This window comes from Salmo salar, chromosome ssa20, assembly GCF_905237065.1.
Source record: "Salmo salar chromosome ssa20, Ssal_v3.1, whole genome shotgun sequence".
Lineage (NCBI taxonomy): Eukaryota > Metazoa > Chordata > Actinopteri > Salmoniformes > Salmonidae > Salmo > Salmo salar.
This window is the reverse complement of record NC_059461.1, coordinates 43,531,877-43,546,459: the sequence shown is the minus strand read 5'-3', so window position 1 is coordinate 43,546,459 and position 14,583 is coordinate 43,531,877. Positions and strand designations below refer to the sequence as shown.

The following is a 14,583-nucleotide window of genomic DNA, read 5'->3' as shown; positions in this document are numbered from 1 at the left end:
GCCATATCTCAGACTGGCCAATGAAAATAAAAGATTAAGATGGGAAAAATAACACTGACACTGGACAGAGGAACTTTGCCTAGAAGGCCAGCATCCCGGAGTCACCTCTTCACTGTTGACGTTGAGACTGGTGTTTGTGGGTACTATTTAATGAAGCTGCCAGTTAAGGACTTGTGTGGCGTCTGTTTCTCAAACTAGACACTAATGTACTTGTCCTCTTGCTCAGTTGTGCACCGGGGCCTCCCACTCCTCTTTTTATTCTGGTAAGAGACAGTTTGCACTGTTCTGTGAAGGGAGTAGTAAAAAGCGTTGCACGAGATTTTCAGTTTCTTGGCAATTTCTCGCATGGAATAGCATTCACTTCTCAGAACAAGAATAGACTGATGAGTTTCAGAAGAAAGGTCTTTGTTTCTGGCCATTTTGAGCCTGTAATCGAACCCACAAATACTGATGCTCCAGATTCTCAACTAGTCTAAAGAAGGACAGTTCTAGTGCTTCTTTAATCAGAACAACAGTTTTCAGTTCTGCTAACATAATTGCAAAAGGGTTTTCTAATGATCAATTAGCCTTTTAAAATGATAAACTTGGATTAGCTAACACAACGTGCCATTGGAACACAGGAGTGGTGGTTGCTGATAATGGGCCTCTGTACACCTATGTAGATATTCCATTTTAAAATGCTACAATAGTAATTTACAACAATAACAATGTCTACACTTTTTCTGATCAATTTGATGTTATTTTAATGGACAAAAAATTTGCTTTTCTATCAAAAACAAGGACATTTCTAAGTGACCCCAAACTTTTGAATGGTAGTGTCTGTCTGTCTGTCTGTCTGTCTGTCTGTCTGTCTGTCTGTCTGTCTGTCTGTCTGTCTGTCTGTCTGTCTGTCTGTCTGTCTGTCTGTCTGTCTGTCTGTCTGTCTGTCTGTCTGTCTGTCTGTCTGTCTGTCTGTCTGTCTGTCTGTCTGTCTGTCTGTCTGTCTGTCTGTCTGTCTGTCTGTCTGTCTGTCTGTCTGTCTGTCTGTAAGAGTGTAGGTATGCTCATATATTAAACAGCATATTAGTACTTTGTTTAATTTATATAATTGAATGTATCACTTAAGATTTTGAAACAACACACTCCGATCTCACGCCCAGGTTGCGTTCTCCCGTCCACCAACATCGAGCAGCAGATGAGGGAGATCAGGGAGGTGTGTCGGGATGGGAAGGCCAAGAGGGCCCTTTCTAATAACAATGGGTCTCCTCAGCCCCGGGCATCATGTGACCAGACCGTCTTCCCTGTCTACAAGGGCATCATGACCTTTGACCTCAGCAAACAGCACAACCTGCTGGTGACCGGAGGGATGGACAGGGTGCTGCGTCTGTGGAACCCCTACGTCCCTGGGTGAGGAAACGCACAGGAAACTCTTATTTCTCTGAATGCTACTGGGTGTACAGGCTTTTCATCCAGCCCTGTAGTAAGGCACCGGCATGGTTAAAGGAACACTCTGTTGTTGTTCTATAACAGGAAGCCCACAGGTGTGTTAAAGGGACACTCTATAGTTGTTCTATAACAGGAAGCCCACAGGTGTGTTAAAGGGACACTCTGTTGTTGTTCTATAACAGGAAGCCCACAGGTGTGTTAAAGGGACACTGTTGTTGTTCTATAACAGGAAGCCCACAGGTGTGTTAAAGGGACACTCTATAGTTGTTCTATAACAGGAAGCCCACAGGTGTGTTAAAGGGACACTCTGTTGTTGTTCTATAACAGGAAGCCCACAGGTGTGTTAAAGGGACACTGTTGTTGTTCTATAACAGGAAGCCCACAGGTGTGTTAAAGGGACACTCTGTTGTTGTTCTATAACAGGAAGCCCACAGGTGTGTTAAAGGGACACTCTGCTCCCATCTTCTACCTCTTCATCTCCTCAGAGGAAAACCGTATATTTTCTGTCTCTATGGACAACACTGCCAAGGTGGGTCACCATTTACTTCTCCTTCGAACTACAACTTATTGCCTGACTTTCCTCAAAATTGGTCTTCTTTTGAGATAAATCCACACCCTTGGCCATCAGTTTGGTAGACGCAGCTGTAGGCCAGAATCCATGAATGGAAAAGATGAGCACCATGTAATGTAATCTAGACTCGTGGTGCTCATCTTATACCATTCGTTTTGGGTTGAAAAGTGGAGGCATATAGCTGTATCTACACAACCGATAGCGAGGAATGTGAACTCATCTTAACCTTAGACTACTTTTGAGGTCTGAAACATCTGAAAACGTTGGCTTTGGAGTGTAATGGCCTTTTAAATAATTGATGACTGTCTGTCTTTCAGATCTGGGATATCCATGACCATAGCTGCCTCATCACAGCCCACCCCAAAGCCAGCCTCATCCGTGGAGACATGTCTGCATGCCTGTATTCTCCTTCCACCAAGGCACTGTACATCGCAGCAGACTCGCTAGCGCTGCTCTCTCTCAGGACCAGGTTGATTACTTTGCTACTGGGCTGTATCTTAAATGCCCCCCTATTCCATGTATGATGCACTACTTCTTTCTGGTCAAACGAAATGCACTTTATAGGGAATAGGGAGCCATTTGTTACCATCAGGGTGCCCCTAAATAGGGAATATACTGTCAAATTTGCCCCTGGGAGTTAATAAGGCATATTTGTTCAACTAGGGCAGGAATGGGCAACTTTGATGGGACTGGGGGCCACAAAAAAACAGAACTCATCATGAGGGGCTGCAGTGGCTCGTGGATCTGTGTACCCACATCCAAACCCTCCACGGGGGGAAAATGTTTGCAGTTTTTAATATGATAACTGAGGATCAATGGACCCCACGCCGGTTGGTAATTTGACCATGCTTACTACAAGTTTAGATAGCTGGCCGCTAGACTAAATTACCAATCTAAATAGTTTTTGCTGACTTGAGCTAATTGAGTGACTGCTGATGCACAACCACATTTCAAAATTGCACCTTGTGTATTATATTATTCTTTCTCTCAACAGTAAGTTGACACCCCGATTGAATTCCAAAATATACACTACCGTTCAAAAGTTTGGGGTCACTTAGAAATGTCCTTGTTTTTGAAAGAAAAGCAAAAATGTATGTCCATTAAAATAACATCAAATTGATTAGAAATACAGTGTAGACATTGTTAATGTTGTAAATGACTATTGTTGCTGGAAAAGGCAGATTTTTTAAAAGTAATATCTACATAGGCGTACAGAGGCCCATTATCAGCAACCATCACTCCTGTGTTCCAACGGCACGTTGTGTTAGCTAATCCAAGTTTATCATTTTATAAGGCTAATTGATCATTAGAAAACCCTTTGCAAGTATGATAGCACAGCTGAAAACTGTTGTGATGATTAATGAAGCAATAAAACTGTCCTTTAGACTAGTTGAGAATCTGGAGCATCAGCATTTGTGGGTTGGATTACAGGCTCAAAATGGCCCTTTGCTGTGAGACTCAAAATTGAGCTCAGATGCATCCTGTTTCCATTGATCATCCTTGAGATGCTTCTACAACTTGATTGGAGTCCACCTGTGGTAAATTCAATTGATTGGACATGATTTGGAAAGGCACACAAATGTCTATATAATGTCCCACAGTTGACAGTGCATGTCAGAGCAAAAGCCAAGCCATGAGGTCGAAGGAATTGTCCGTAGAGCTTCGAGATAGGATTGTGTTGAGGCACAGATCTGGGGAAGGGTACCAAAAATGTCTGCAGCATTGAAGGTCTCCAAGAACACAGTGGCCTCCGTCATTTTTTTTTCTTATTTTTTTTATCTTCACCTTTATTTAACCAGGTAGGCCAGTTGAGAACAAGTTCTCATTTACAACTGCGACTTGGCCAAGATAAAGTAAAGCAGTGTGACAAAAACAACAACACAGAGTTACACATGGGATAAACAAACGTACAGTCAATAACACAAAGAAACCAATGATCACTCTGACAGAGCTCTAGAGTAACTCTGGAGATGGGAGAACCTTCCAGAAGGACACCCATCTCCGCAGCACTCCACCAATCAGGCCTTTATGGTAGAGTGGCCAAACGGAAGCCAATCCTCAGTAAAAGGCACATGACAGCCCACTTGGAGTTTGCCAAAATGCACCGAAAGACTCTCAGACCATGAGAAACAAGATTTCTGGTCTGATGAAACCAAGATTGAGCTCTTTGGCCTGAATGCCAAGCGTCCCGTCTGGAGTAAACCTGGCACCATCCCTACGGTGAAGCATGGTGGTGGCAGCATCATGCTGTGGGGATGTTTTTCACCAGCAGGGACTGGGAGACCAGTCAGAATTGAGGGAAAGATGAACAGAGCAAAGTACAGAAAGATCCTTGATGAAAACCTGTTCCAGAGCGCTCAGGACCTCAGACTGGGGGGAAGGTTCGCCTTCCAACAGGACAATGACCCTAAGCACACAGCCAAGACAATGCAGGAGTGGCTTCGGGACAAGTCTCTGAATGTCCCTGAGCCTGGACTTGAACATCTCTGGAGAGACCAGAAAATAGCTGAGCAGCAATGCTCCCCATCCAAACTGACAGAACTTGCGAGGATCTGCAGAGAAAAATGGGAGAAACTTCCCAAATACAGGTGTGCCAAGCTTGTAGCGTCATACCCAATAAGACTGGAGGCTATATTCGCTGACAAAGGTGCTGCAACAAAGGGTCTGAATTCTTAAGTAACTTTGATATTTCAGTTTTTTATTTTTAATAAATTAGCAAACATTTCTAAAAACCTGTTTTTGCTTTGTCATTATGGGGTATTGTGTGTAGATTGATGAGGGGAAAAAACGATTTAATCAATTTTAGAATAAGGCTGTAATGTAACAAAATGTGGAAAAAGTCAAGGGGTTTGAATACTTCCCGAATGCGCCGTACATATTGCCCATCCCGGAACTAGGGCAACATGAGAGGGAAATATACTAGGATTAAGTACATAGAATAATATATTAGGATTATAGGGAATAATGTTACAGATGAGAGAACCCAGGTTTTAACCAAAGAGACAAAGATTTGTTATCATAAGTTATTCAGGTCGAGGTAATGGTTTTCACATCTCTCCTTTTCTCATGTGTTCAACTCTTCTCTTCACCATCTCTCTCTGGTCACCATTTATCTTCTCCCCTCACCATCTCTGCTCTTCTTTCTTCTCCATTGCTCTCGTCTCTACTGCTCATCATGTCTGTCCAGTCTTCTCCTCAACATCTCTCCTCTGTCCTCTTCACCTTCTTACTCCTCTTTTCTCCTCACCACCTCTCATCTCTTGTCCTAACAATCTTCCTCTCCTCTCTCCTCCTCACCATCACTCTCCTCTTTTCTCCTTCAGCCCCCAGCCCCAGGGACATCTGATCGTGTCTCACATGGAGCCTGTGTTGTGCTGCGGGTATAGCCACGAGTTCAGACAGGTCGTCAGCTGCACAGAAGGATCCGTAAGTTTTAAGTAATTCTCACCTCGGAACCCTTTATTTATTCCCCTCTTTAAAAAAAAGCGGGGGAATGGATTTCAGTTTCTTAGACTTTATTTCAACAGTTGGGAAGGAGACGGACAGAATCCCCGTCACAGGGGCATTGTGCTGTCCAGAGTCGGCTACATAGACCAGTACTCCAAACTCCGGCACTGAGACCCTTTATCACAGGACATAATTCCAGCAAATGCTGCAGTAGATACTGGTCCCACAGACATAATTACGTACACATAGAACTAGTAATAGTAATTTAATATGATCTCTGTGGTCCCACCCATATACTATATAAAGATTTTCTGAACACTACACATATATTCTATACGATATGTCATTGGTCACACCACATGTTGTCTAACTGATCCTAGGTGGTGAAGGTGTGGGATTTCGACACAGGGAGCCATGTGTTTGAATTTGGTGGTGCCCACGGACAGTCTGCCATTACCTGTATGACTTTTGACCCCAAGGGAAGGAGGTATGGACGCTCTTTTTAATGACTGATTATTGCAATGGGATATTTTCCCGTAAGTGCAATGTGACCATACTGTTGCCTCCCTAATGGAAGCTCAGAGTAATGACGAAAATGAAGAGTGATGAAGAGGGTGCACTGCAGATGGTATTTTGTTTGTATTGTGGTGTTTGCCTTATTTTATTCAAAATGAAACAAACAAAAATATGTTTCAATAAATGTTTGAAAGAAAGAAATAAGATTAATCTTCCTCATTACAGACTGGTCACTGGGGGGAGAGATGGCTTTCTAAAGATCTGGAACTTTAACAATGGTCAGTGTCTGAAGATACTAAAAAAGGGTGAGTACATTCTAATTCATATCTCACAGTATAAAGGTGGTGTTAGGAGCATTACAGTGTTCAGGATTTTTGTCTTCTCTCTGTTATATGCTACATAAGGTGATTTGGTAACACTTTACTGTAGCCCCCTTATGTACGCATTCATAAAGCCATTATTACAGCTTTATAATACATTATAACATCTGTCATAGGCAGTCATAAACATTATGAACAACAGCATAAGCCATTATAAAGGTAACTATACTTGGCATTATAGATGACAGGCTAATTTGTTGTTGTCCCTTATGTCAACTGCCTCCATAACACAGGCTATATAACCACTAATGTGCTTTAATAGTTTCACATTAACATGTCACACAGATGGGGAGTCCAACGAGGTGTGTGACTGCACCTACCTGACAGTCCACAGAAACACGTGAGTAGAACTAATGATGGATGTGACAACTGTTGATTTGAGAGGAATAATGATTAATCTTAACCTTGTGTAATACATTTCTCCAGGTATGTGATGTCTGTTGGATGGGACCGCAGGATTGACATCTACTCTGTGAGTATAGACGTGAAGAAAAACTATGTGAATGATTTCACTATTGGATTCTATACATTTTTTGACTCCAATGACCCGTCTTCCCCTTAGGACCTATTCAACTTTATTGCCTTGAGATCCCATTTCCATTTTCATTACCTTCTGCATTCTCCTCGCCAGAGCAGAGACTACCTGAGGGTCTGCACCGGTAGCCATGACACATTTTAAGATTTCACAAAAACACATACAAGACAATCTTTGAAAACCCTTCAAGAGTATATTCTGAATATATTATCAGCGAGGAATATAAATGTCCTAATTAAGCATGCCTGCCTCTTTACTTTGCCATACATAAGTAATACATTTTGTATTAGTCTTTGAGTGTTTCCTTGGTTACCAACTTACCATGTAGCCTATCTAACCTCACGATCACATCTGCCTCTTCTTCTACACTATTCTTCAGTATAAGAGACTTCTAAGAATTAAAGGAAGAGGTGATACGTTCTAAAGAATTGACTTTCTATAGAATTCCATATTCCATAGCACTTCAGTGACACTCACACTCTTCCAGGCCTGTAGTACCAAAGCTATAAACAGACCTGTCCACAGAGCTGTAATTCCTCCCACAGAGCCCTTCCATCCCCCTTTGATTCTGAGAGCATCGACAACATCATAAGAGCTGGTTTTCAAAGACTGTCCTTCTCCATAAGTAACCTCTGTAACCACTTTTTGATAAAATAACAAACACCACATAACTATGAGGCATAGTAATCTCGTTCCCAGCCACTTCCATCCAAATTGCCTGGGGACGAGGTCAGAGGCACAGAGACCAGAGCCGTAGAGATGGCAGCCCACTTTACAAAGTCACAAAAAGGGCATCAGAGGGATCCAGTTAGAAATACACACATGCCTCTCTCATTTCTAGACTTCAACAATAGATGGCTGGTTGAAGATCCTAATTTCAAAATGTTAACTGCATGCCATGTATGTTTCCATGCTAGGATTCACCAGACGAGCCTCACCACATCCAGAAGCCTCAGCCCTCATGGCAAGATGATCTGGTGAATAAGGAATGAATGAGGAACATGAATAGGGAACTAGACATGCAATGCCATTCCGAATATATAGGGCTAATCTGAGTGCTTATGAGAGTAAGAATGCTGATCTAGAATCATTCCCTCCCTGTCCATATAATCTTCTTCATTGTGATCTAAAAGGCTCAACTGATCCTAAATCAGTACTCCTACGTTACGGCCCAAGTTGTCAGCCCCAGTTAGCTTTGATATACTACTGCAGGTCTTAGATGGGGAGCTCCAGTCCTTGAGGGTCTGGTTTTCTCCTTTGCCTGGTACCTAATTCATCCATCATGCCACTGATTCATCCATCATGTCACTGAGTAGTATAAACTTGCGTTCTAAGGTCTAATGATTTAAATTAGACACTGATTTGGAGAACGCATCAAAAACCTGCAGACACTCAGGCTCAGAGGACTGCCCATTCCCGCTGTCGATCATTCAAGCTCTTGTTGGCCAGTGATGTAGAGCTGGCGGGGACGAATAAAGATACATTTAATAGAATAGAATACAATTAAATTCAATACAATAGAATTATAGAATGGAAATATAGAATAGACTAGAATTGAATAGAATTATAGAATATAATTGAATGGTCTTACTGTAATGTCTCCAGAGGAGGGGCCACATAGAGGACATCCTGTGTGTAGCCCAGTGTCCCCCCTCCCTTCTGGCCACCAGCAGCTATGACGGGGAGGTCATTGTGTGGAACCTGGTCTCCGGACACATCCAGTGTCGCTTTGCCAGCCCTCTGCAACCTGACTGCTGCCATGCCCAAGGTCAGATCACACTATCAAACCGGAGTGGTTCGCCTGCATGCCATAGCGCTACCATATTAATAAAAGCTCTTGTCACATGCGCTTATGTTAGCCATTATAAAGACTTTAGAAAACCTGAATTAACATAACTATAGAACACTTAAACTGGTACAACACTTCCACTCATGGATGGGTGGCCAAAAAGAGCTAACTGAAAGCCCCGCCCCCACTAAGCCACACCTCTAAAGAGATGGCACAGGTGGATTCATTATTGTTCCTTGTGTGGGTACAAATATATATACCTTCTTCAATACATTGTCAATTTGTACCTTTTCTACTTAGCAAAGGTACAGATCACCACCAATCATTAGTGTGCCCTACATTTGTACCCTGGGAAACAGAAATGCACCTTGACCGTACCCTTTTTTATTTAGAGTGTAGAACAATCCTCAAGGTAAATAATTGTTTTTCAAAGCTAAATGAGGAATTTACAGTATAAAGGGAATAAGTAAAAAGGGAATAGGAAGAAAAATACAAACTGTGGGATGTTTGTGCCCTATAAGGGATGGATACCTGTGTTCCCAGCATCATCTTCCTGAGGAGCCGAGCATTACATGCTAAGTTCTCCTCCACTGCATGCCTCCTGTCCTCAGGACCCACAGGTCAGTGCCAGGAATCATGAGTTTGATTCCTGCTGGTACTACCCATACGAAAATGTATGCACACATTACTTTAAGTCGATTTGGATTAAAGCATCTGCTAAATGGCATATGATATATTATAAGAAACAAAATGTATTATAATATATTGTGCAGTGCAATTCACAGAGGAATATGTTCTAATGATGTATTATTCTATGTCTTCAAACAAAGGTTGCATTAATTTCTGGAACGTGCTCAACGGTGGGAAATTATTGGCCAACTTCGAGGCAGTATGTGTTACCATGGCAACTTTCCATCTGCTCCTTTTTATGTTAAAACCTTTGGATTTTTCTAGAAACCAGCAATAACACCATTTTATTATAGTACCTTTCCTGAACAAGCAATTATAAATTATTACTCAATGTGTATAAATGCTTTGAAATATATTAGTAACGGTAGTAAATGCTTAAAATGCATATTGTAATGCTAACGTTATAAATGATTGTGCTTATTTATTAATAGTAGCCTATGTACAATATTTATAAAATGTTTGAGGCTTTTTTGTGAACGTTTTGAACCAAGTGTAACTAAAAGAATATGTTCTTCAGTCTAGGTTCCAGCAGCTGATCACTAAACTGGCAGTGACAAAGGAAGACACCTCACTGTATGCGGCTGACCAACTTGGCTATGTCTATGTTTATGACATAAAGTCATACGCTCTTGGCTCAGAGAGAACCCCACCGAGAGGTAAGATTGTTTTTTTCAACTCGTTAGAACAGGTCTGATAAGAAGAGATCAAAAGACAGAATGATTTATTTTGATCTATGAATTAAAAAAGTAAAAAAGCAACTTTATTTATTCAGCTGAAAACTACTGGCGTGCCCATACTGGCAAAATCACCGGGTACGTGCAGCTCCTTCTAATCGGGAACATCCTCTCAAACATAAACAAAATTGTGCTTCACATTTAGCTCATTTTGCTAACTCCCTCCCATCCTTTTACTATCTTGTCCAGGTTGCAGATTGTTGACAATGACCAAGTACTGCTCACCTCGTCTATAGACTGCACTGTGCGCCTGTGGAGTGCCTGTGGAGAGTTCATAGGTAGGGGTAAAATCACACAGCTCTTTTGTCCTGTTGTCTACTCCTACTCTGTATACAAGTTTTATGATGTATGTTTTAAGATGAATGTTCAGTAGATAGGGATGTGCTTTGGGGATAGATGCTTCCCTTGAATAGACTATAATTTTCAGGGCACAAGGCGAGACCCAGATGCAGACACAGGAGGCAGAAGGTTGGAGTCTTAGATGTTAATCCAAAAAGGGGTAGGCAAGAGAATGGTTGTGTACAGGCAGAAAGTCAAAACCAGTTCTGAGTCCAGTAGGTACCGAAGGGCAGGCAGGCTCGAGGTCAGGGCAGGCAGAATAGTCAGGCAGGCGGGAATGGAGTCCAGAAAACAGGCAAGGGTCAAAACCGGGAGGACTAGCAAAAGAGAATAGAAAACGGAGTATGGGAAAAAACACGCTGGTTGACTTGACAAACATACAAGACAAACTGGTTCAGAGAGACAGGAAGCACAGGGATAAATACACTGGAGAAAATAAGCGACACCTGGAGGGGGTGGAGACAATAACAAGGACAGATGAAACAGATCAGGTTGTGACAATAATAGCCACTGTTATAATTATGGTGTTTAGATCAGTTAAACACTACCTTTCTACTACAGCTCCTCCTTTGCACAAACATCATCATTTCCCTTTATATACAGTACCTGCAGTTTTTTCTAACTCTCAACCCTGACCAATTTAAAGTAAAAATGATTGAAAGTAACTGATTTAAAGTACAAATGGAGACTGTTTCTCTCTCTCTCTCTGTCTCTTTCTCCTTAGGGACGTTTGGGCAGCGGGACAATTGGAGCATCCACACCCCTTCCTCCTGGAAGCATCCTGCCGTTCCCTATGAGATCCTGATCGACCCTCTGAGCTTACCAGCTCACCGCATCCTGGAGGGAGAGACCAGAGTGTCCGATGTCATTAACGCTGACAACTCTGAGGCCACTAGCACCGAGCCAAAGGTGCGTAAAAAAAAGGTCATTTTCGAGCGTCTTCATCAACGCTGCCAAAGTGGAATGTTCAGGGCAAATGTGCATGTACAGGGCTGATTTGGCATCTCTCCCTCTATCTCATGTTCTTTTTCTCTCTGTCACTCTCTCTCCTCTCCTTCTCACCTACTCTCTCTGTCTGTCCCTCTCTCTTTCTCCCTCTCTATCTCTCTCCCTCTAGCTCTCCCTACTTCAATGTCTTCATCTCTCTTCCTTTCCCTCTCAACTTCTCTCTCATGCTCCCCCTCTGTCAATCTCTTCCTTTACCTCTCATCCTCCCTCACCCTCTCTCTCCCTCTAGCTCTCCCTACTTCTATCTCTTCATCTCTCTCTCAACTTCTCTCTTGCTCCCCCTCTGTCAAGCTCCCCCTCTCTCTTCCTTTACCTCTCATCCTCCCTCACCCTCTCTCTCCCTCTCTGTCTCTCTCTCGTCTCTATATGTTACTGATCTGCCTCTTTCAAAATGTAATTGCAGTCCAACTCGCCCAGCAAGCTTAGACACCCTCCACTGTCCTTCAGCGACACAGACATCATGGAGGAGATGAAAACCTCTTGTTACACAGAAGAACATGGTAAACGGTGAGTGAGCCACATTACACGCATCATGCAGTAGATAGTAGGCAAGCAGATACAGGTCTAGGCTCAGAACACGCCATGTGAATAAATACATTTCTGCCGGCAGTAAATTGTTTGCTATCTCTCACATTTCAGACTCCGACATGAAATATTCAAGCATACTAACAAGCCACCCAATCATGGCGGACCCAAGGCCTACCACACTCTCAAGTACTTTGATATAGTCGACACCCCGACCACCTGCGAGAGGCCTGATCTTTCCCTGGCTGGCATAGATCCGTTCATGTCCAGCTTTGTGGAACAGGAGTCGGCTGAATTCCAATAAGATCCCAATTGTAACAGGAACTCAAACTGTGACCATAGGTCCTGTGCACCATGAACTCAACATGCTTCAAGGACAGAGGAGTTACAACACCATCACAAGTAATCAGAAGAGCTGAAATGTTAGCTGTTGCACAACTTTAAAGAGTTGCACAGTCCTGGATTGATTAGGGGAGACCGGGGTTTGTTGTCACACTTTTTACTAATTTGTGTATTTCTCAGCACCAGTATATCTTACAAGACTATTTTCAATAAGATTAAGACCAAGGTCTTGGGTTGAAATGGGGAACATTTCTATCCTCATATATTATTCCAACATGGAGTTATAAGCCATTAAACACTCTCTGTCCACTTGTGACAACCTGGGCCCAGATTTACAAAACACTTCTTAAGCAAAAATGTAAGAAGCTTCTTAAGAAAAAAAAAGTAAATAAGATAGTTCGTAAGTGCAATTCCTCAACAATATCTTAAGATGGAATGATTTTCTTACGAACTTCTCAAATATCTATTTACAAATCTTCTTAAGATGTTTGTTGCTAGGCTACCGTTTTAGCTAGCTATCAATGGCAATCATGTTAGCATATTTTTTACTGAGATTACTGTTCTAAAACATGTTCTTGGGTTTAAAATAATCAATACTGAAACTTTCAGATAAAGTTTGAGTAAATTAAACATGTTCAATTCCTTTCATGAGCTTTATCTCTCAATGCCCTGAGTTTAAGACAAGGGTTTAGCTGTCTTAGAATTAAGAACATTTCCAAGAACCTTATTTTCTAGAATCAAATTTCTTCTTAACTTTTTTCTTAATGGGTCCCGCTATCTGGACAACTTCCGGTGAAACTGGAGGGCACGTAATTCAAATAAATTCAAATAAATATTATGGATTTTAAACATGTTGGTACATATAAGTGTCTTATATCGGCTGAAAGCTTAAATTTTTCTAATCTAACTGCACTGTCCGATTTACAGTAGCTATTACAGCGAAAACATGCCATGTGATTTTGAGGATGGCGCCCCAAGTCAAAATATTTTTCCACCAGCACAGGTTTCATACATTCACATGCAAAGATTAAATATTCACTTACTTTTTGAAAATCCTTCCTCTGATTTGTCATCCAAAGGGTCGCAGCTATAACATGTAGTTTTGTTTTGTTAGATAAAATCATTCTTTATATCCCCAAAAAGTCTGTTTAGTTGGCGCCATCGATTTGAGTAATCCACTTGTTCAACTTGCAGAGAAAGGAATCTGAAAATCTACCCCTAAACTTTGTTTCATCAAGTCAAACTACGTTTCTATTTACTCCTCAGATACCCTAAAATGTAATCAAACCATAATATTTATTTCTGAAACAAGTATGTTCAATAGGAAACTGATTTTAACAGGTGCGTAATTTCTTCGTGGCGAGCGCAAACACGGATTTCCAAGACTGTGTCCTTGTACTAAAACTGTTATTTCTTATTCGTTTTTGAAGTTACAAGCCTGAAACCTTGAACATAGAGTGCATAGACTGCTGACACCCTGTGGAAGCCATAGGAATTTACAATATGACCTTTTTCTTGCATTTCTAAGAGGATGGTCTCTCCAAAAAAGAAAATCCGGTTTGGTTTTTCTTTGGATTTTCTCATACCATATCTATTGTGTTATATTCTCCTACATTATTGTAACATTTATACAAACTTCAAAGTATTTTATTTTCAATGGTACCAATTATATGCATATCCTGGCTACAGGCAGTTTACTTTGGGCACGTCATTCAGGCGGAAATGGAGAAAAAAGGGACCTAGCCCTGAGAAACATAAGAAATAGCCCAAGAAAATTCCCCAAAACCTTTTCGAAGAATAGCAACTTGGCTTAACTTTCATCTTAAATCTATAGTTAAGGAAAAAGTGGCAGTTAAGAAGAAATATCTTTTTACGAAGGTTTTGTGAATCATCCTGGGGTTGTCACACAGTATGGGGTTGGTTGTAACAGTGTTTGCTATTTGTTTTTCAGCAACAATCTAACCAATTTACAAAAGTTTTGAAAAAAGTAAAGCCTTTATTTATTGAACATTATTTCTGTCTAGCATAATACAAATAAATAAATAAATAAAAATCAATTCAACATATTTGCTTTGACATTGTAGTTCTTACTCAACTCAAATCGTCATATCAATGCTTATTTTAACAAACAACAGTAAACATATGATATTTGGATGAATATTTAACATTTTGATGAAGTGAAAAAACTAAAGCTGTGAACATTTGTGTTAAGTCAATTTTGTGTTGAAAATAAGGAGTGTATATGTGAATGTTGCTGACTCTCAGTCGGAGTCGCATGACTA

The 14,583-nt window shown here is 41.2% G+C and overlaps 1 protein-coding gene across 1 annotated transcript; it reads left to right on the top strand.

Annotated features, from left to right (window-relative positions):
• Nucleotides 1–1,043: 1,043 nt before the first annotated feature.
• On the top strand, nt 1,044–14,363 carry wdr95 (WD40 repeat domain 95). The gene is made up of 18 exons (XM_014162028.2): nt 1,044–1,386; nt 1,849–1,954; nt 2,314–2,465; nt 5,320–5,422; nt 5,824–5,930; nt 6,185–6,264; nt 6,625–6,679; nt 6,766–6,811; nt 7,792–7,851; nt 8,480–8,642; nt 9,185–9,283; nt 9,494–9,552; nt 9,871–10,009; nt 10,126–10,165; nt 10,277–10,365; nt 11,151–11,335; nt 11,838–11,941; nt 12,074–14,363. Exons 1-18 carry the CDS (start codon nt 1,175–1,177, stop codon nt 12,261–12,263), a joined length of 1,989 nt encoding a protein of 662 aa, XP_014017503.2. The 5' UTR covers nt 1,044–1,174; the 3' UTR covers nt 12,264–14,363.
• Nucleotides 14,364–14,583: the final 220 nt, after the last annotated feature.

Coding starts and splice junctions, on each gene's coding strand:
- wdr95 (XM_014162028.2), top strand. CDS start 1,175: ATGAGGGAGATCAGGGAGGTGTGTCGGGATGGGAAGGCCAAGAGGGCC. Junction 7,852..8,479: donor CCTCATGGCAAGATGATCTG/GTGAATAAGGAA, acceptor TAATGTCTCCAG/AGGAGGGGCCACATAGAGGA. Junction 10,366..11,150: donor TGCCTGTGGAGAGTTCATAG/GTAGGGGTAAAA, acceptor CTTTCTCCTTAG/GGACGTTTGGGCAGCGGGAC.